Source organism: Crocodylus porosus, unplaced genomic scaffold (assembly GCF_001723895.1).
Source record: "Crocodylus porosus isolate Cpor-Errol unplaced genomic scaffold, CroPor_comp1, whole genome shotgun sequence".
Taxonomy (NCBI): Eukaryota; Metazoa; Chordata; order Crocodylia; family Crocodylidae; genus Crocodylus; species Crocodylus porosus.
In genome coordinates this window covers 22,123,226-22,145,702 of record NW_017728909.1, presented here as the reverse complement: position 1 = coordinate 22,145,702, position 22,477 = coordinate 22,123,226, and the positions used below count along the sequence as shown (strand labels likewise).

Sequence of the window (22,477 nt, the reverse complement as noted above, 5' to 3'; positions counted from 1 at the left end):
CCGGGATCGCGTGCCAGACCTTGGTCCGACCACAGCAAGGAGTCACTGGGAAAGCGGTTGCTTTCCCAGGCAGATGGATTTAGGAGCAAAGCCACAAAACAACATCTGGATGACATACCATCCAAGACACAGCTATAAATGTAATTGCCTGGCCAGCCGGCCCCCTTTGCATTTAGGGCTGTTGCATGGCAATCGCTTGTGAAAGGCAAGCTCCACGTCCTGGCCGCGGAGCCTGGAAACTCGCTTCTGACGGATGCTGAAGCAGCAGAGCCAAGAGCGCGGCCTCCAGACGGGCCGGGGGTAGTTTCTGCGGCTGCAAAGGGTGGGGCCGCAGAGAAACGACTTTCCACAGCTCGAGCCGGACGCTGCGGGTCTGACCGAGGCCCCGGCTCCGCTTGGGGGGCTCTGCCTGGGTAATGCACACTTGCACGAAGCAATCTCCCTGTCCCTGAAACAGAGGTGGAGACCAAACGAGGGACTGGGCTCTCTGAGCAGCATCCTTCCAGCAACACCAGGCCTCTGCGGGGACCCATCCCTGTGCTTGATCTGCTTCTGGGAGAGCCAGCCCAGCCCCAGCCCAGGCATGAGCCGTGGTGCTGGGGCAGCAGAGGCCGGCTGCCTTTGCAAACAGCTGTGGCACTGGGCTCCTGCCCCACAGCGCCGGCTGGGGCAGTCTGGGAAGGGCCCGTTGCCGCCTCGGGCACTGAGGGGGGCTTTGATTTTATGTGCTCTTCGGCTCTCTCCAAGGGACAATCCTTGCCCCCTAAGCCGGGGTAGCCTGAAGCCCCACAAATAGCGCTGGGGAGGGTGGAAGAGGCTTTCATTCAGCCTCTCCTGGGGAAGTCACAAGCCTCAAGCTGCGATTGCGGATGGCTTTCCCAGGCGTCTGGGCTTTGCTGGATGCCCCATGGAGCTAGGGAGCAATTTTTCCCCCACTCCTATTGCAACAAGTGCAAGTGGGGGAAGGGGCTCACCTCCTCCAGAGGCGCTGGGTGCTGCAGCCCAGGCTGGGGATGGGGCTGGGCTGGGCCATGGTCCCGCTGGCACCAACCCCGCAGGGGCCTGGTTGGAGGGTCTTGCCCCTCTGCTCAGGCTCAGCCCGATATGGCATTGGGGTCAGGAAGGGATTTCCCCCTGCTCAGACTGGTGCACGCCGGGGGGTTTGCCTTCCTCCGCAGCGGGGACACGGCCCTGCCCGGGGTCTCTGGAGCATCTATGAACCCCCTTTGCAGCAGCACGATGTCGGCGGCCCCCTGATTTTCCTGCAGCAGGGACAAGTGTGATGCCCAGGACCGTGTCAGGGCTGACTCTGTAGTTCTGCTCAGAGGTTGGACAATGGGTTCATCTGGGCTGGTTTGCACAGGGCCGATCCTGCCTCAGGCAGGGCTTGGACTAGGTCCGACGCTGCAGGTCCCTGCCAGCCCCACTTTTCTATGACTCCTACCTGCTGGCCCCTCGGTTCCTACCTGGAGACCTTCCTGCAATATCCAAGCACCTCCCTTAATTAACAAAAATCAAGGACAAAGCCTCCAGGAGTGCTGCTTTTCCATCTCTCCTCTGGGAAGCGAGTAGTAAGAGAGGGAGATGGTTGTAAGATGCGAGTTGCTTGGGTCAGGGGGTGTCTATCTACATGCCTGGTACCGAGCTGAGCCCAGACTTCATCACTGGAATTTGCAAACACAGAGACAATATTTTAACACATTTCTGGGCAGGGCATTGAATGCACCAGGAAATCCTCCTTGTATATCAGTGGTATCTGCATACAAGATACACAATGACATTGGTTTCCCTACAACAAACTGCATGCAAATGGGGAAAATTTCCTGCTTGCCAACAGTCTATGTTTAACTTGAATACAAAATGCAATGCTAGTCCCTGCCCTGCCAAGCTTTCCAGGATCACATGGAGGAAAGATGACTCTGAAAGACCATATCTGCCTCTCTCCTGCACTTGCACTTCAAATCTACGTGGGCTCACTAGTGAAATACACTTCATCTAACAATGAGAGTGCAGTGAAAGCACAGATGACGGCATCCCGACCCTGCATCCCTAGCACCACACCAGGAGCTCGTGCTTCGCTATAATTTGGCGCAAGATGCAGCAATGTGTCACCAAACATTTCTGAGTTCTTTAGAAAAAATTGCTTTTCAAGCAGTCGCTGTCTTTGGGCGCTCAGAGGCCAAGCGAGGTCCCAGGAGACTGGAAAGGAGTAAATATACAACAAGATGGATCCAGACAATTACAGACCAGCCCAGCTTCAATAACTGGAAAGGTATTGCGGCAAATGATGAATCTGTTGATTAATTTATAAGGACCTGATCAAGCACCTATCAAGAGCAAATCATGCCTAGCCAGCCTGTTTTCCTTCAATGACTAGGTGATGGGGGACTGATGAATGGGATATACTTCCACTTACTAAGGCTTTTGACAGTGTCTCCCAAAGGGGAAAAAGAGGCCAAGAAACCCCCTTGGCTGAACTGGGAAATCCAGAAAAGCCTTGGAGCAAAAAAAGAGGCACTCAGGCTGTGGAAAAAGGAGGTAGCTACCAAGGAGGAGTATACCTGCCTGGCTCGCACGTGCAGGGAATCAGACAGGAAGGCCAACGCAGGCTCGTGGTGCTCCGGCCAGGTCCCAGAGGACTGGGAAAGGGGCAATGTGGTCCCTGTTTTCAAGATGGGGAGGAAGGAGGATCCGGGTAACTGCAGACCGGTTAGCCTCGCCTCTCTTTGGGAAAACCTTTGAAAAAATTATTAAGGATCACATTTGTGGGGTCCACTGGGGAAAGCAATGCTAACAAGCAATCAGCAAGGGCTCATAGCAGGCAGATCCTGCCTGATAAATCTGGGTTTTTTTGGCAACCAGGTCACAAAATGCGTAGATGCAGGAGTCGAGGTGGATGTCAACTACCTAGACTTAAAGGAGGCCTTCGATACGGTATCCCCATAAACAGACTGACAGGCGGTGACGGAGATGATTACGTGGTCAGGCGGGTGAGAAGTGGGCTTGGGTGTGGTGGTGGTGGATGGGTCAGCATTGGCCTGGAAAGATGCGGGCAGTGGAGTCCCACAAGGCTCGGGCTTTGGACCGGTGCTGTTCAATGTCTCCATCGGTGACTTGGATGAGGGCATGGAAAGCACTGTGTCCAAATTTGAAGATTACATGAAATTATGGGGTAAAGTTAACACACCAGAGAGTAGGGAATGAATCCAGGTGGATCTGGACAGGTTGGAAAGATGGGCAGAACAGAATAGGATGCAGTTTAATAAGGAGAAATGCAAGGCGCTGCACACGGAGAGAAGGAATCAGCAGCACACTTCCAGGCCGGGGGATGACCTCCTCAGCGGTGGAAAGGGGTCTCGAAGTCGCTGTTGCCTCCAAGATGAATGTGAGCCGTCAGTGTGACGAAATGATCAGTAAAGCCAACCGGACTTCATCGTGCATCCACAGATGCATCTCGAGCTGGTCCAGGGAGGTGATCCTCCCCCTCTATGCGGCACTGGTCAGGCCGCGGCTGGAGTACTGCGTCCAGTTCTGGGTGCCGCACTTCAGGAGGGAGGTGGACAGCATGGAGAGGGTCCCGTGGGGCTCAGGGTTTGCAGGCCAAGCCCTTTGCGGAGAGACCAGGGCACCTGGACCTCTTCAGCCTTCGCACGGGAAGGCTGAGAGGGGATCTTGTAGCTGCCTACAAAGTCATCGAGCGGGGGGCAGCAAAGAATAGGAGATGCTTAGTTTGCCAGGGCGGAGAGCAGATTTAGGTTGGACGTCGGGAAGAACTTCACGGTGAGGGTTGCCAAAATCTGGAACGGGCTCCAAGGAAGGTGATGCTCTCCCCTACCCTGGATGTCTCCAAGAGGAGACCGGACAAGCACCTGGCTGGGGTCGTCTGACCCCAGCCCTCTTTCCTGCCCAGCGCAGGGGGTCGGGCTAAGGTCCCTTTCAGCCCGAGCATCTTTGAATCAGTCTCATAAGCAAGCTAAGGAAGGCCAACCCAGATGACACCACTGGAAGGTGGGTGCACAGCTGCTTGGATAGTCATAGACTCGTAGAGAAGTGGGGCTGGAGGTCTAGTCCAACCCCTGCGAGGCAGGATCAGCCCTGTCCAAACCACCCCAGACAAATCCATCATCTAGTTAAACTCCCGTCAACGTTGACATGATGCACGGTATAACTCCCAAACCTGCCATGGGTCACTGCGCAAACAGCAAGAGCTCAGTGTCCACGTGGCAGGGGGTATCGCGTGGGATTCCCCAGGAGCCCAGCCTGGTCCCGGTACTATTCAACCTCTTCACGGCCGACTCGGAGGATGGAGCTGAGTGTACACCGAGTGTACGTCATGCATTATTAAACGCTGGCATTTCAGAAGGAGGGGTTGAAATATTCTATTATATTTATTTTAAAATTCAGGAAGGCAGCTGCTACCTCATATGAACCGCAGCAGCGCATCGTCTTTGCTAGAAAGCACGCACCTCCCATGTGTATTGCAATGAAATGGTTTGACACCGCGCCACGCTGCGCACAGCTTCGACAGCTAGCACGTCAGCAAACCCGGTCAAAATAACAGTCAAAGCAACATTTGAAAAGGATGAAACTAACATTTTGTTCCTGGGGTCAAAGTGATTCTTCCAATATTTCCAACCTATTGAAATGATGTTTGTGTGATGAAAACCAGTCTCCCACCTGCTCCGAGGAGAAACGTCACTCGTTTCCAGCACCCGTCCTGGTGCCTGCGCTGTACATCAGCACGGAGCTGGCTCTGGACATTGGGCCAAGCACTTTCCTGTCTCAAAATCCACACGGACCCGCTCGGAGCCGGCGGGAACTCACCCGCGTTCAACCTGGGCTCCTTCCTTCCATCAGCATCCACTAGCAGCTCCCATCGGATGCAGGCCAGCGTCACAGATATTAATTAATCGCTGCCCTCCTCGCCCGTTTGGCTCCGGAGCCTAGATTCTGTTCTCAGCCCCGTCGCGGGGGGCTGTCTACACTGCTCCACGGCAATGCCGCACCGAGACACACGTGTTATCCGTCGTAGCTCCCAGCTGAGGAGGCAGCGGGTGGAGCTTGCCTCTGCACTGAGCTGACGGGTGCCGTCATCGAGCCGTGTCATCGAGCCGTGTCAACGCCATCCATCTCTATTTGCACGAGAAGTCACCCACTTCCCCTAAGCAGAACCGGCCCGTCCCTCCTGGAAAACCCTCACCCGGCGCAGCTTTCCCAATCGTGACCACATCGTCAGCCCATGACTAAAGAACCAGGCCCTCCTGCTCCTCGGCCATTTTCATCAGATAGCAGAAATCACGCTGTTGCCCAAATGCACGACCTGGACTTTGCAGCACATCCGACCTCTATCTATTGGCTTGGTTGGAGTCGCATCAGTGACAGTGAAACGGGGAACTCTACCCAAGAGTTTAAAAAGTAAACACTTCCTTTAAATATTAGTTTTTCTGCAGACCGCTGGTCAAACAATGACTTAACCTCCCCGTCTGTAACCTGCAGCGGTTTTACTGTCGGAGCGGTGAAATCCTCCCTCGCAAGACTTCCTACCTAACAGGGGCTTGCACCGTCTCACCACGCAACCCCAGGGCCAAGCCACCGCCATGCGTGCTGGGTGTGGCGACTGGAGCCGGAGCTTTGCGCTGGCTCCGACAATAACCTTCAAACACTTCTTGGTTTTTTCCCCTGGTAAAAGTAAACACTGTTCCTTTTCTTTCAAGACTTAGTTTCCACTCCTAATTTCCCATAATTCAATGAGAATCACTGAGCGGAACCTAGGAGGAATAAAAAAACAGGAAGTTGTAAAGAGAAAAGGCGAAGGCTTACTCGAAAATGCCCTGTGTTCGTCATCAGGAAGCTCTTAAACTTCTTCCGAAGTGCAAGGACTAAATCTGGGAATAAACATCTATAGCTAAAAGAAGATCAAGCTGTTGACTCAGCTCTTAATCCTTGGCTCTCTCGATGTCCATTGTTTTCAGACCCACTTCAATTCTCTCCCTGTGAATTTTGCTCCTTGCTCTCTCGCGAGCTCCAATTGCTGCTCTGGTATCGTGCAGCGCACAAGCTGATGCATGCGGTTGCAGCATTGCCCCTCTGAGGAGCAGATACCGGGGCTGCTCCGAGCAGAAAAATCCTCTTTCTGGATCAGAAAACACAATGCATGCGATGCTCACGGAAAAAGCAGACTTCTGCTTGGTCAGGACTAAGAACAACGCTCTTATCCAAGCACACAGATACTGGTGCCTAGCCTAGATGCCATGGTGCAGGAGTTGGAAAGGCCCCGAACTGGGTGCAATCCTTCCCGTCTGGGTATTAGAGCCTCTCCGGGCATGTCTGTGCTGCCTCCCTGTCAAAACAGGGGCTATCCCAGAGAATCCAGCCCTGCCCAAGCATTTCTGCTGCATGTGCCCCTAAGCCCAGCAATCAGGCAGAGTATCTGGTGCCAGGGTCCCTGCCGGCCCAAACCAGGGTGCTGCTTTTCTCCTAGGAAAGCCTGCGAGTTTGCTGAGCCCTGGGCTCGGGAGGGGGATGGCCATAGACATACCCGCTTCATCTGGCTTTTGGGGTGAAACACGGGTACCCCCGTTCTGCCCCTCCGGGGTAGGGAAACAGCCGCACCGACTCAAACAGAAACCCTTGGAAGTGCCAAGGTGCCTCAAGGCGCTGCAGGGATGGCGTGCAGCATTAGCTGTGCAAATGCAATTCCCAAGATAAACCCTGAGATTTCAGACAGGAATCCAGCAGGTCTAAAATGTTCGGACCTACTGTGGTCTTCCTGAGTTCTTTGCAATTGAAAAACGCCTCTGTTATTTTTTCCGCACTCAAAAACCAAGTGAAAACAAAGAGCTGGCATGGTGTGCGAGGTGCTTTGGGTCTAAAAGCTGCCTTTGACTCTGAGGCGAAACAGGAAGGCAGCACACCAGCGGAGACAGTTTGGTGCCAGGTTCCCTGGGGCAGGATCAGCGCTATCCAGACTCTTGGGGCTGGTTGCTAGAGGGCCAAAGCCACAGGACCAACCCAAGGGGCAGTGCCATGCAAAGCGATGCAAAGCCAAGGATCTCCCAGTGCACCCGTTTTGTCCAAGCCTTCTCCGGTGCCCTGGGGCTCCATGCACAGCTTGCCCCTGCTCCGGAGGACCGCACCCTGGGAACAGAAACAAAGCACTGCTCCGTGGGGGTGAGACCAGCACACAAGCAGCCAGAGCTGCCCGGGGAGGCAAAGTGCTGCAGATGGCACCCGGCCCCCCACCCAGGACCTGGGCGGCGCTGCTGGAGCTCACTCACCTTTCAATTTCTTCTTCCCAAATTTCCATCCAAAGAGCGGCATCCCCAGAGTTGGCTTCAGCACAAGCCCATGAAATTCCTGCAGGCAAACAGACAAGGTTATTGCCCCTGGGGGGGTTGTCTATGTAAGGGGACGTGAGCCAGCTGCAAGGCTCAAAGGTTTCCGCCGTGCAGCCAACCCGGCAGCTTTACCTCAAACGCCACCCCTCAAACCTTTCTACACCACAGCAAAGAGATCTGACGGGACAGGGGGCGCATCTACACAAGACACATTAATGCGCTTTAGCCTAATTTAAGGCACATTAAGGGCACACATCTACATGTGCACGGCCTTAATGTGCATTAAAAATGGCAAATTTAGGTGCAATTAGTTAAAGCGCATTAATGCACGTGCAGACACAACCTGGCACTAACTTTAGTGCTGGGTCTTCCCAGCCACTAGGGTCACATGGCAGGGCTGCTGGACTTGGCACTGACTTTAGTGCCAACATCTGCCAAAAATTGCTTAATGCACATTAAATTTAGTCGTGCTTAAGTGCATGTGTAGATGCGCCCAGGGAATTAGAGAACCACAGAGCGGTGGGGCTGGAAGGAGCTCCAGGGGTCACATCAGGCCCAATCCTGCCTGAGGCAGGATCAGCCCTGCCCAGAGCATCCTATACATGCGCATAGGAGTTAACCACACATGAATGAAGCCTCCACGCTAGACTAAGTGCAGCCTGGTGTCGCATCATCGCTGCGAGGCCAACAATGACCCTCCTGCCACACATGCGCTAAACCCCAGAGCCCAGGGATGCTCTCAGGTGGACCGGACCTTTCTAGAAAGATCTTCAGTGCCCCAAAAAGCTAAATCAAAGTTTCTCTAGCGCAGCTGAGCCTGGGATATCACAAAAAGCAGCCTCCAACCAACTGCCAGCGAGTGCAGGCCCTACCACAGGGCAAGGGCTTGGCCAGTCCTGATCCAGCTTCCTCTAGCTACTTGCTTACTGCATGTATCCAGGAACACTCGGGGTCTCGGGTGCCTGGAAGAGCAATTTGCTCCACCGCACAGTGCCAGCTACCTCTGCCCAAGAGAAGAAACTCTCCAGCAGCGCAGGCTTCTGGGGAGCTAAACCACCGAAAGGTACAAGTCCCCACAATGCTTCTGCCTTTCCCAGACAAACTTGGCAGCATTTCAACGCCATTCATTTTTGGGTACAACTGTGAACCCTTATTATAACTGGCCTGTTAATTAGGCAGATTAACAGGGCTTGGTTAGTCTCTGGGGTGCCTTGCACCACTGCTTGGGTTTGCTGGCTGCACTTAAAATACCAGTACTGTCACGACAGAGCCCGCGCGCCAGTTCTGGTTTGTTACCTCCGCTGTATTAACTGGTTGCAGCTGTTGTTAAACCAACCTCCTGAAGCAAAACCAGAGAGATTATGACCTTGATGTCCTTCCCTTCTGGAGAAGTGCTTTTTGCAAGCTGGGGCCCATTTGAGGAAATAGCCTTGTAAAATCACACAACAACTTCATGGGACCCCGTTTCTGCTGGCAGCCATCAACTCTCACCACGTCCCTGTACTTGCACACGTTCCCATTTCCTCCAGCATCACAGATGTGTCAGCTCTCTCTTCTGCTTATAATCTTACTCACCGATTCACAGAAGTTTAGGCCTGAAAGGGACCTTGGTCTGGGCAGGAATTGCATGGTGGTGATAAGCAATGTTTCATTGGTGCGAGCCGGGCATTTAACTCGGCACAGCATCTATCACACGCTGATAAATATCAACCTTTCCTGTAGCTGTTTGAACATCATCTTCCACCAACCCATCCGACTGAGGACGCCGGGGGCCCACGGTGACGTGTCTAAACCCAGGCTGCGCTGAAAACCCCTTAAATCCATGTCCGCTCAACTGTGGCCAACTGTCAGACACGACTGTGTCACGTGTACTAAGTCGAGCAAAAGGCAATCGAATAGGTACAACCACCGATATAGCACAAGTGTCTTCTAGTAAAGCTTTCTCAGGGAAGTGAGAGAAATGTTATAGAACAAGAACATAGTGTGCATGTGTGTGCACACGCATTATACACACATATATACACACACACACATACATATTGTGCCTGACTCTGTGTGTGTGTGTGTGTGTGTGTGTGTGTGTGTGTGTGTGTGTGCGCGCGCACACACGGCTGCCCACCTCCATCAACAAGAATAAGCAACCTGTTTTATTTCAGGTCGAAAGTCCGATCACCTTCTACTATAAAACAGATCTGCATCGGCGTCCATTGCTCCTGCAAAAACGCTTCCTCCCGGATAACGGCGCTGTCATCGAATCGTAGAGAAATGGGGCTGGAAAGGTGGCATCTGGTCCGGCCCATCTGAGGTAGGATCAGCCCTGTCCGAACCAGCCCGGACTCAGCCATTGTCCATCCACTGACCAAACTACAGCCAGCCCCAGACGTCGCACCCAGACCTGCCTCGGGCCAAGCAGCAGGACCGCGGCATCGCTGTTGCCGTTATTTTGTCCGCACCGAGCACGTGCTGTTGGCGCTGGCAGACTTGCAGAGGGAAGCAAATCTGCTGCATTTCTGCCCTCCTTCCCCACAGGCTGAGCGGCGTCGCAATTTCTTTTAGTCAGCGCTGCATTGGCAGCCGCCTTTGCAGCCGGGGCTTGCCTTTATCCCCCGGGTCCCTTTTCTTCTGCTGTCGTGATTGAGAACCACGTCGGCAGGGCCAGGACAGCACCCACCCTCCATGAGTTGCATTGCAGATGAGGCAACTTCCATCTCTTGGCAAGTTTCCACAGCCTCAGCAGGCATTAAACCTCAGACTACAGGTTTTCTTCTGGTTTCTAATAATGGTCCAGGTTCTTATCAAGGCTCCCGGCAGCCCTCCACAACTCGGGGCCTCACGGGCGCTGCTGCGGTTTTCCGTTCCTGAATAAAAATGAAACGTCTGCCTCGGGGCTCATATTTACACACACTTCAGCATTTTTGACACATGATTTCGTAGTTGTCTCTGGCTCAACTAACTGAAAACCACCTGCCTGGGCCCCTGCCCCGGTCAGAAAGACGCCTGCTTCCTAACTGCCTTCTCCAGCGATGCTCCTGTTCCTGCCTCCCATGCATCGGGTCTAGCGCAGCTTCTAGCTGCTCCGTGGTTCTGCTCACGTGGTCTGTTCACTCGTGGCACCGTGTGATGGTTAGGGCTCTTCCTGCGCTTGTGGTGCTGGGCGGGATCCTCGTGACTCAGCCGTGACTTAATGGGACATCGAAACAGGCACCAAGGGCGGAAGGGAGCTTGGGAGGTCACATCCAGTACAGCTCCCTGCCCCAAGCAGGACCAGCCCTGACTCCATCATCCCAGACAAGGCTGTCTACCTGGGGCTTCAAAACCTCCAAAGATGGAGACTGCACCACCGCTCTGGGGAGCCTGCACCAGTGCTGCACCACCTTCCCCATAAGAAAGTTTCTCCTAATATCCAACCTCAACTTCCCTTGCTGCAGCTGGAGCCCATTGCTCCTTGTCCTGTCACCTGCCCCCACTGAGACCAGCCCAGCTCCGTCCTCTTTGCAGCCCCCCTGCAGGGAGGTGGAGGCTGCTATTCAATCCCCCTCAGTCTTCTCTTCTGCAGGCTCATTCAGCCCATTTCCCTCAGCCTCTCCTCACCAGTCCTGTCCTCCAGCCCCACAACCATTTTCATTGTCCTTTGCTGGACTCTCTCCAATGTGTCCACGTCCTTTCTGTCGTGGGGGCCCACAGCTGGACACAGGACTCCAGATGTGGCCTCCCCAGTGCTGAAAAGAGGGAGAATCGCTGCCCTCGATCTGCTGGCGACGCTCCTACCAATGCACCCAGGATGCCGGGAGCCTTCTTGGCACGAGGACACACTGCCGGCTCCTGTCCATCTTCTTGTCCCCTGTCCCCCCCGGTCCTTTTCTGCAGAGCTGCTGCCCAGCCCATCACCCCCACCTGCCCCGGTGCAGGGGATTGTCCCATCCTAAGTGCAGGATTTTGCACTCATCCTTGTTGAACCTCTGAGATTTCTTTTGGCCCAGTCCTCCAACATGTTGAGATCTCTCTGAATCCTAACCCGACCTCCAGTGCATCTGTTACTCCTCCAGCTTGGTGTCATCTGCAGACTTGCCGAGGGTGCATCCATCCCATCTTCCAGGTCACTGATGAAGATGTTGAACAAAACCAGCCCCAGGACCGACCCTGGGACACTCCACTTGACATGAGCCTCTGCGACAACCTCCCCCAAAACCGCTCATGTCTGGAGCACGGAGTCACTTAAAGGTACAGTTCCCAACCCCTGGGGATGCAGAGCACTGGGTTTTTGCAGTGCTGTTTGCCTACTATCTATCGGAGACCAGCGCTCCCCCGTTGCTGTACAGAGCTTGGGCACCGTGCCCTGAATACAGCCCGGCGAGGGCCAGCCGGCTTCTCCCCAAAAAGGGCTTCCACAGCTGAGGACCATGACAGCCTCCCCCTGGGCACGTACAGCTTCCAGGTCCACGCTGGGCAAGAGCCAGCTGAGATCCAGGGTCACAAAGGAAAGGGCTCGGTGGTCTCCCCTGCTGTGGTGCACCCACGGAAACGGCCCGACGCGCTTTCCTTTCGGCCCCGAGCTCAGCCAGAAGTAGCCGCCTGCCCTCGAGGTGACGGAGGCTGGTGCAGACTGGAGAAGGCAGGGGCGCTTTTCGTCCCAGCAAGCAGCAGCGCGAAGGCCAGGCAGCTCTGGGGAGCAGAGAGCAGACACCCTGCATGGGAAGCGGGTCAGCTGCCTGAGCCAGCTCCTTGCATTGCCATAGCAGAGCACAGGCCACGCTGCTGGGGAAGGGCTGCACTTGCTTCCAGCTACGAGACAGCACGCAGTCTTCACAGACAGACCCTCCAAGCAAATACAAGACCTACCCGACGGCTGACCGACCACGACACGTGTAAGAGGGCAATACCGTACAACGCTCCAACATCATGCTCGGGGAAACAGGCTACGTAAAAGAAGCCAACAGACAACTCTCTGACATTACCAACTATAACAAAACTACAGGAAGACCCTACTCCCCTTTTCTCCTCAAAACCACCATCACATCATATCCATCAGAACTACAAGAAAAACTACAGACCTTGATCCCTCCACTACCCAACCCAGGGACTTTTTACCTGCTCCCTAAAATCCACAAACAAGGAAACCTATCATTTCAAACCATGGGACCCCAACCGAAGAAATATCAGCTTCCATCGAACCCATCTTAAAACCGCCCGTCACCAAAAACCGAGTTTCATCCAAGACGCAACTGATTGCCTGCAAAAACTCAAAAACATAGACCATCCTCCCAGCAATAGTCACCATGGACGTCACTAGCTTTATCCATCCCACACCAGGACGGCAGCCAAGCCTGCCTCACGTATCTACAAGGATGAGATTACAACTCTGAGTACGGACCTCAGGATACCACTGAACTCGTATACTATACTATACTATACTATACTATACTATACTATACTATACACTTCATATACATCCCTACACACAACAACTTCAGGTTCAAGAACCAACACTTCCTCCAGACCATGGGTACAGCTACAGGCACCAAAATGGCCCCACAATATGCCAACATTTTTATATCCCACCTAGAAGACTTCCTCAAGAGCTGCACCATCAAACCCTTACTATACGCGAGATACAGAGATGACGTCTTCATCATTTGGATGAAAACTCTGCAGTCGCTGATTGATTTCCACCAAGAATTCGACAATCGTCACCACTCCATCAGACTATTACTTGAATACTCTAACACCAGCATTTCCTTTTTGGCCACCATGATCAATATCCAAGATAGTAAAATGCAAACCACCGTATACAAGAAACCCACGGACCAACATACCCATCTACGCAGAACCAGCAATCACCCCAAACGCACCAAGAAAGCTGCAAGTTACAGCCAAGCCCTCCGATACCACCGAATTTGCAGCGAGGTGAATACCCGTGATTGCCACCTCACAAATCTGAAAAGGGCCTTCAGCCAACAAGGACGCTCCTCCAGAGGACGGCTTGCGCTTCTGAAAGAGCCACCTGGGCACCACGGGAAGATTTGCTGCAGTACAAAAAGGAAATCCCCACAAATCGCACACCGTAAGTTATGGCATATCCCCCTTCCCTAGAACCCATACGGACAATCCTCAAACAATTGCAACCCATGCTAGAAGATGACCCCCGTCTTAAAGAGATCTTCCCAGAACCACCCATCCTAGCCTCCAAACGTAGCACCAAACCTTGCTAACCTCATCACCAGAAGCAAACTCCCTACGACCCCAACTACACCCAGTGGATCCAGACCAGGCCAGGACAAGAAATGCAAAACCTGCCAACACATCTCCACCACCCCACAATACCTACACCCCACAGAGCCATCACCATCACCATCCCTGGATTTTACACCTGCACCTCCAGAAATGTTCTCTCTCTCATCCAGTGCACAAAATGCCTCGATGGAAAACATGTAGGAGAGACCAAGCAACAACTGCACCCCAGAACGAACACCCACCGGCAACCCACCGAAGACAAGAATACCCAACTACCTGTGCATGCACACTCCTCACGGGACAACCACTCCCTTTCCGATCTCACAGTCCTCATCCTCACAGGGACCTTACAAAACACCTTTCGCAGACAAGCCCATGAACTTCACGCCATAAATTTACTGGATACTAGAAACCACGGACTCAGCATCGACATTGGATTTATGACACATTACAACCTGCCGGCCATCGGATTCACCGGGTACCTGCCTGACCTGACCTCTTCCGTTCTTGTTTTCCCCCAACTTTCTCCCCTCCCCTCCTTTTCTGCCCTTTGTCTTCATGATTTCCATACATTTCCTTTCTCATTGATGCCTCTTTTTTTACCTTGTAATACTGCATCTGTTATGTTTCCCTTTGGCTTTTTTCCACCTGCTTTCTTCCTCCTCCTTCCCTGCTTCACCTTTGGTTTTTCTAATTTCCACCTATTTATATTTTCAGTGACATCCTGCTACACTTTTAGTTTCTCTCATTCAGTCTTAGACCAGCAGAGACTCCCTATGCCTGAGGAAGGGAGATTGTGCCAGAAAGCTTGCTATCGGGACTCCTGGTAGAGATGATATCTTTTATTAAACCAACAAGATTTTTGCAAGAAAAAATAATAAAATAAAATAAAATTTAAAAAAATCATTAATTGCAAGCTTTCAGGTACGAAGCTTGCTAAGAACTTTTTTCCCCCAACAATTCAGTTGGTCTAATGAAAGAGATCACCTCTACTCCAAAAACCTTGCCTGCCTAAGAGGGCACAGGGCACGGGCACAGAGCTGCGAGGGGTTTAAAGCAGCCCATGGACTGGCAGCCCCTGATCCAGGCTACAGACCATCACAAGAGGAACAAGAGCCTGAAGCCATGGCCTGGAAGCCTTCATTGCTGGTGGCTGGCATTGTGGGGAGCGCAGCCAAAATAAAATCTGGGGGCTTAGACAGGATAGGCCAGTTCCCTACCAGCTCCAGCTGAGGTCAACTGAGGCTTGGGAAATGGGCACATCAATCCCGGCCACCAGTGGCTCTCGCCAGATACTGCCCAGTCTACGATGGCTGTCTGGTATCACACCCAGTGGCACCAGGGGATGGATCTCAGACACCCCCGTGCAATAGCAGACCCGTTGCCACCTAGTAATGGTGCCAGCTAATGCTCATGCAAGTGCTAAGATGGGCAGCTCCGCCGTGCAAACCGGGTGTCAGGGGAGGTTCGCTTCTCTCTCCACAGGCACGCCAGTTTGCAAATGCCGGGCCTTTTGGAAAAAAATACAAGCCACAGTTCACCGATAAAGGGCCTCAGCCAGCCGGAGCCAGCGCTCACGCTCGTTCTCCTCCCACACTCTCCGAGGGGTGGCACTGAGCCCAAATGACCCCTATTTCGGAGGTGGAGAACTAAGCCATGGGGCAGCAAAGTGACTTGCCCAAGGTCATACAGGAAGCCTGTGGCAGAGCCAAGGAGGGAGTCTTTGCTCCTTGACTCTCAGACGCAACAGCTCATCCTCCCTGCCTTGGGCGGGGTTGGGTTTAGCTGATGTCAGCCTGGATTTCATGAGAAATTTTGCAACCCAGCCCCCAGCGGGCAGGCGGAAGCAGCCCCTACACACCCAGAGAGCTTCCTTGGGCATCAGCAGCGCGAGCAGAGAGGGGCCCTGCCCTGGGTAGGGCAGCCGGGGAAGAAACTGTCCCGCAGGAGAAACCCACCAGGACTGCCAGGAAACTAGCCGAGCCCGTTATCTGCTGCGTTTCCCCGTCACAAGCCGGCACCATCCGTCCATCTCCTCCGAAGCCGCCACCCCGAGCGGCCTGGCTTTAAAAATATCGCGCAGGGCTCAGCTCCCTCCACCCGTCAGTGCTGCGCCCCCAGTCCTCCCCCGGACAGCAGTGGGCTCGGATAGGACCCGTGGGCCTGAAAGCGCCCACTTGCTGCCGCCGCAGCTGGCAGGGAAACAGGCGGGTGCTAAATCTTACCCGGGGGGGGCCCGTCGACGTCCCAGCCGCCCAGCCCCTGCCCTCCTCCATAGCACGCCGGCACACTCCTCTCCAGGGCTGCTCACGCTCCTCTCGGGACCGCGGAGGGCAGGCGGGATGCAGGCGAGCCAGGCCGCGCCACCCCGGGGTGCAAGGACGGCAGCACCCAGCCAGAGCCCCCAAAACATGCGGCTGCCGCGGCTGCTCCGGGAAAGCCGAGCAGCTACTTTTACTCCAGACTTCTTTCTTCCCTCTCCGGCCCTGGCCGCCGGCCAAATTCTTCTGGCATTATTTTTTTTTTCTGTTTCCTGTCGATAGGGAAAGTGCTCCTTTCCAAACACCCACCGCAACGCCAGCTGTGAAGTGCCGGGGGCCAGGAAAGCAAAGCACCCAGCCCGCCGGGATGCCCAGGGCAGCTGTCGCTCCGGAGGGCTATAAAATGACATGGGAGGAGGAAAGGCGCCGCTCGGAGAAAGGGGAAGAGAAAGGAGGAACTGGCAGGGGAGCTTGAGTCGTCCTTGGGGTCCGGAGCCGCAGTTCAGACCCCCTGCGGCCCAGGGGACCGCAGACCCCACCCTGCAGGGGCAGTTACGGGGTCCTCCAGCCACGAAACACGAGGGGTTTGCATCCCCATGAAAACCCTTACGCCAGCCCTTCCCTGCCCTCTCGCCCCAGGACTGCCTGTCTCGGCCTCATCAGCCCCCCATCGCTTCACCCCCCACCGCCATCGGGCCAAGGATTCCCCCCTCCAGACCTGCCATCTCCCTGCTGCATGTGCACGGGACCCGATACGCCGCAGGGGTCTGGTTTGGCACGCCCCAAGCGACTGCGTTTGATGAGCAGTGATGCACTGAAAGCCAAGGGGCTCGGGGGCCAGGTGCCCAGGGCTTTGCCAGGCTGCAATCTCCTGCATGGGGCCAGTGGTGAAGCATCAGTAGCCCCCAATGCTTTCAGTCAAAGGAGACCCCCAAAGGGAGCCTGGCGACGGGGGGCCGGCAAGGCCTTTCCAGCCACGCACTTGGCCCGAGCCGTCCTTGCCGGGCGCGCCTCTGTGCCCAGGCCGTCGGGGCGCTCTCACGGAGTGACGCGCGGTGCCAGGACGGCCCTGACGGCCCCCGCGACAGCCCCGCACGCCTGGCGTGTCACACGCCCCGCTCCTTCTCCATAGCCGGGGCCCCGCCAGCGGTCGTCGGGGGGTCGTTTCTCTCTCTCGTCTCCATCGCGCCCCCCGCTTCGGACGAGGGCCTCCTCGTCGCTCGGTTGCTATTTTATACCCTCTTCCTATTTCATCTGCCGTCAGCCTTGTTATTTCCTTCCTTGCTCGGGGTCCTTCTCCTTTTAACCGACCTCAAACCCAAACGGCCCTGACCGGTGCAGCAGGCACGGGTTGGTTTCCTCCCGCTGCTTTTCCTCGGCACAGGGCGAGGGCTGCGCTTGCACCTCGGTTGCCTCCAGCGCGCTTTCCCCACAGGCGTCGAGAGCGCGCCTGCCCTGGCCCGGTTGAGCGCGTGTGTCTGGAGCATCGACAGCAATGCCGTGTTATCAAGGGCACGGTCGGGATTTCCCCGAGACCACTGGTCTCTACCCTAGGGACGCCCAGAGCCAGGCGGGCTACTCTAGAAGGGGAAATCTCTGCAAAGGAGAGGAAGGGACAGCTCTAATCGGCTCCCGGGAAGCAGCGGGCGCCGTCTCTAACCTGCCCCCTCGCTCCATAGCCACCTCATCCCCTTGGGATCTTTTCCTCCTGCTTATAAATCCCATCCCAAACATCAGTTTTCCTCTCGGCCCTGCAGACCGTCACCCCAGGGGTATTTCCACCCGGTCCGAGGCTTGGCAGCCCCACGGCCGCCCTCCGCACGGCCTCTGCACCATTCGAAGGCGCTTGAATGCTCCTTGTTTGCTCTGGGTGTCTCCGTCTCTCCCCAGCACCGGGCCACCAGGCTTTATTGCCCTCGTTTGCTATTGCACAATGGTCTTTGTCTTGCACCTGGTGGTCTGGGTGGGGGCAGGTGCGGCAGGGCTGGGCCCCTTCCGCCCTGGACCAGCAGCCGAATCACCCACCCCCGGGAGCAGCCCCACGGCTGGCACATGCCGCCGGCATCACTTCTGGCCGCTCATCCACGGGTCTTGCGGCGAACGAAGAGCCCGAGTCTCGAGCCGTGGCCCCAGCCGCGGCAGCCAGGCCAGGAGTCCTGTCCCCTTCCTCCCTCCCTCCGCGCTCTCATCTGCTTCGAAGGCAAGACGCGGCCTCGGACGGAGCTGCCGCCGGGTCGAGCTTCCGGGGGCTGCAGGACCGGAGAGGCCCCTGGGCCTGCAGCCGCCAGCCCAGGTCCCACGCAAGCTGCACGGTTCGCGGACGAGCCCCGGCCCGACCCAGCCCTGCTCGGCTGTCCCGCGGGGGCTGACCCCGGGCCGGGGGCCGTGTGGGGGCAGAGGGACGTGCCAGGGACTCCGTGCCCACGCACGACAGCCCGGTGGCTGCGCCCCATACCCGGGGTATGGCAGGCGAGGGGTCAGGCCTGCAGGCAGGCTCCTTCGTCCCCGGCTGGGCCTGGCTACCGGCAGCCCAGTTACCTCCGACAAGCAGCAGCCAGTTTTACCCTGCTCCCAGCTACTGGACACGCGCCGTCCTGGGGCTCAAAGGGGTCACCCAGCCCCGGCAGCCTCCAGCACGCGCTGCCCAGGCGGGACGCTCTGCGGGCGGTCTTGCACGGGGGGAGCTGAGTTTTGCACGAGGAGACACCCAGCAGAGGAGGGCAAGGAAAGAGCCCGGTTCATTGCGGCAGCGGGGAAAGCGCTCTGCTGCCCGACACGGCCGCGCAAGGCTCTCGCGGAGGGCGTTCGCGAAGACGCGATTCTCACGGGGATTTGGAGAAAGAGCAGCTTCTCCTGCATCCCCCCAGGCCTTGCCAGCTGGAGCTGGGACCTCTGTGGAGGCAGGTGTGAGCTGCTCTTGCACACCTGCGTGCTGCAAGATCCCGGGCCAGGGCAGAAGCTTGCAGCCGGGTAACATCCTGATGTCCGATGCCTCCAGTACAAGGTAGAAGAAACCCGGCGAGGTCGGTGCCAGCAGGAGCACTGACACGTCCCCATCCCCATCCCAGGCTCCAGCAGCACCTCTGGGGAAGCTTGAAACCCCTCTGACGCACGGAGCAAAAAAGTGGGGGGCACCCAGCAAAGCCCAGGACCCCGTAGCGGGCACGGGCATCGCTGCACCTGCACCGCCCTGCCCTGTGGCTGCCCAGCCTCTCCTTGAAGACTGCCAGCATCTCTCCCGCTGCCTCCCTGCTCCGACAGCGAAGTTTTCCCTGATCTCCAAACTCAAATCCACTTTGCCGCAGCTTCGAACCATCGGCCCGCGTCCTCCTCTCCGCAGCACACGGAGGAGGAGGGAACCGCCCTCCGCAGCGCAGGTGGCTTCGTGCCCGGGGCCGCCAGCTCTGCACCCAAGCAAGGGGCTTTACTCCTCACTTCCCCACGCCAGGCGGGCATCAGGTCCCCAGGGGCTTCTGGGGTCTCCTGGCGGCCCCCCCCGCCACGGCCGTGCACGTCCCAGCAAGGCGAGGGGACCCCAGGCCTACGCAGAGGGCAGAGGAAAGGCGGCCAGGCTGAGGTCTCGGCGGGCCTGAAGCCGGCACCAGGGCACCGCAGAGTTACTTCTGCCCGAGGCTGCATGACTGCCTCCGGCGAGAGCAGGCCGCTTCCCGCGCGAGGGGCAGAGGCAGCCCCGGGGCGCCTGGCGCCACGTCGCATCGGCTCGCCCCCGCTCCGCCTTCCCTCAGCCAAAGCAGAGGGAAGGGGCTCGCTCGGAAGAGGCGATGCGAGGTGACACGCGGGCCGGACCCGAAGCCAAGAAGCACGTCGAGAAACCCGGGCGCGTCGACGGGGAAGAGAAGCGAGCCGCTCGGTGGGAGGAAGCGATCGCCGCCCGCTTTGCTGCAGGCCGCGCCCTCACCGCCCCGTCGGGGGGCTCCCCCGCTTCGCCAGCACCTGCGCTCAGCGTATTTTCGGCGGAGGCCGGGGGCGCGGCTGCAGCCGGCGCAGGGGGCCTCACGCCCGTGCCCCCGCGAGGATTGGGCGTGGGGAGCCACCGCTCCGGGGGCCGAGCTCCCGGCCGGACCCGGGCCAGAGACCGCAGCCCGCCCCGCACCCAGGCAACAGCATCTCGCCCCCCAAAACCTGCCCCGGGGCTCCGTTTCACGGGGGCGGCCCGTCCCCGCCAGGATGCGAAAGGGGGGCTCCCACGCGCGCTCGCGGCACGGAGGAAGCCACGCGGGCAGAGAACCGGGGCCCGAAGCCCCGCGAGGTCGGCGCCGGCCTTTCCCTCGGCGTCGGGCCCCGGACCAGAGCCTGCGCGAGCCCCTGAAACGGCCGGGCAGGGGAGTTAGAGCCAAGCCCTTTGCATTTCTCCCCCGGACCGTGTGGTCGACTCGACCCACCTGGCTGCTCCCGGCGCCTCCTGCCCTGCCCAGGGAAGCGCTACGCGGCTCGTCGTGGGCACCGCATGGAAACGGGCTCCTTCCAAAGGGCCTCGATGCTTGCAGCGTGCCCGCGGCCCGCTCGGCTGCCGGGACCGGAGCTCGGGCCGAAGCGGCAGCACGGCGCCCTGCTCCGCGGGAGCTGCGAGGAAGAAAGACACGCCACCCCCGGAGCAAAGCTCCCGGCTCTGTGGGCGGACCGTGGCACCGTCTAGCACTGAGTAAATACCCAGCGATTGATCATTGGACTCGTGCGTGACATCAGGTATTAATAACGTATGCGTCGGGGCAGGCCTGCGCTTCTCCTCTGGGAAACGCCGCCCAAGAGAGCGGCTGCAAGGAGGAGGCCGTGCTCAGGCTGCACTTCGGCGCCCAGGGCAGAGGAGAGGTTCATCCCTGCGAGGCCAGAAAGGAGAATAGTTCGCTGGTACCAGCCAAAAACAAACAACGAAAAGCCGTTAAGCTTTAGGCAACCTTTCTGCAAGGATCAACTTTTACTTTACGTCCACCCGGCACTCGGCTCCGCGGGGCCTGATCCCACGCGGGGGCCTGGAGATACTGCTGCAGCGCAAGGGAAACGCCGCCGGTGTCTTTGGTTAGCTCCTGGGCCGCTCTCCCCAGCTGGGAAGCTGCAGCACCTCTGGAGCGAGTCGGGCGAAGACTAAGTGATGGGCGACGGGACAAAGCCCTGGGACAAGAAACATGCGAGCGGGCGTGTGTTACAGTGCTCTGCCCCCGCTTGCCTCTCTCGTCCCCCCATGCCTGGACCAGGGGAGCTGCCAAGCGCCAAACTGCGAGCTTCGATCTCTTTCTGTCAGGTCTTTCCATGCATCCGTGCACGTCCGAGGCACCCGCCTGCGACAGGCTTTCAAGGGGACGGCACCCTTGTCAAGCAGGGCGCGCAGGCAGGGCAAAACCCACCGACTTTCTACCCGAGCAGCCTCCTGCCCTGCGCTCCCAACAACAGGCAAAGCTGTTGCACCGCATCGGCGTCTGCAGGAGAGCTCCATGCAGACAAATTGCCGTGGGGCAAAGGCGGGCAGGGCTCTCCTGGGGTGGCTGCCCACGTGCTTGCTCTTTCCCCAGCACGGAGAAAGCCAGTATGGGGCAGCTTGGACCTCTGTTGCAGAGGTTACTTCCCATTTCCCTCGGGGTAGGAGTGTGCACACAGACAACTAACCCGGAGTAACCCTACCCCCATCCTTATCTCAGTCACTTGTATACTGCATGCACTGGGTTGGGACTCGGGAGATCTTGGTTCAGTTCCTGCTCTGCCACAGACTCCTCCTGTGGCCCTGGGCAAGTCACTTAAAGCTTACGCTTCAACGTCCTTCTCCGTAAGAGGGAGTGATGCCCCCCACCCGGTCTTTTGCAAGCATGGTATAACCCCTAAACCCAAAGTATTTGGGGATCCCAGGCCCCTTTTAATGCACCGTGCTTACCTTGTCTGTACAGCAGACACATCCTACTTTGACCAGTCACTAAAACACATTTAGGTGACATGACATCTAGTAGGCAGGTTGCAAAAAGGACTGAGAAGTAGGATGTGGGTTGACCGATGGGAAGGCCGCTCTGATCCTTGTCTCGACGCTCTCATCGGCTCACGCGCTTGCCGTCGGCCTCGGAGGCTCTTCTACAACAAACGAGCGACTTTCCCAGCACATCTGCGCAAGCTGTATGCGGTAGGCCTAGCTCTGTGTGCATCGGGGCCTGCTTCAGCTCCCGCTGTTAGCGCAGCCACTGTCAAATTAGGATTTGCACTAAGCAGTGTAATACTCTAGCAAGGCCGACCCCCTCCAGCGGTCTCACCCGACCCTTGCTGTTAGACAAGCGACTCTCTTCCACTTCAGTTAAAAATACCAACAGTGCCAACAGCCCAGCCAGGCTCTGGTTTAACAGGGGACACGTCCCAGAGGGAAAAGCTTCCCCCCAAGGCTACCTGGGCCTGGATATCCAAATCAAATTGCCTGTATTTGGACAACACTGACTAGGTGACCTCTGGAGATCCTTCCAACCCCGCTTCTGCATGGCTCTGTAGAGACATGTGCGCAAAGGTCAGGAGTCCCAAAAGCCTGGGGCTGGGGTCTCAAGGGTCACCTAACTCCAGTTCCCAGCACTGATGCAGACTGGGCCGTCCCTATGCCATCCAAAACAGATGTTTGAAATCCCCGAAGGAAGGAGATTGCATCGCTCCCTTGAGGAGCTC

At 57.0% G+C, this 22,477-nt stretch overlaps 1 protein-coding gene across 4 annotated transcripts in view; it reads right to left on the bottom strand.

Moving 5' to 3' along the window:
- LOC109307802 (phospholipid-transporting ATPase ID-like) overlaps window positions 1–20,483 on the bottom strand; it is a 72,329-nt gene extending 51,846 nt beyond the window's left edge. The window contains exons 1-2 of one of the 4 annotated variants that reach the window (XM_019531905.1): window positions 20,233–20,483; window positions 7,278–7,356 (exon numbers count right to left, since the gene is read on the bottom strand). In XM_019531905.1, the coding sequence (XP_019387450.1) occupies window positions 7,278–7,320 (43 nt within the window). In that variant the 5' untranslated portion in view covers window positions 7,321–7,356; window positions 20,233–20,483. Of the gene's footprint in view, window positions 1–7,277; window positions 7,357–7,830; window positions 7,855–14,171; window positions 14,264–15,793; window positions 16,072–20,232 lie in introns of those variants that run through there. The other 3 variants (XM_019531902.1, XM_019531903.1, XM_019531904.1) reach the window with 3 other exon arrangements.
- Between the last annotated feature and the right edge of the window lie 1,994 nt (window positions 20,484–22,477).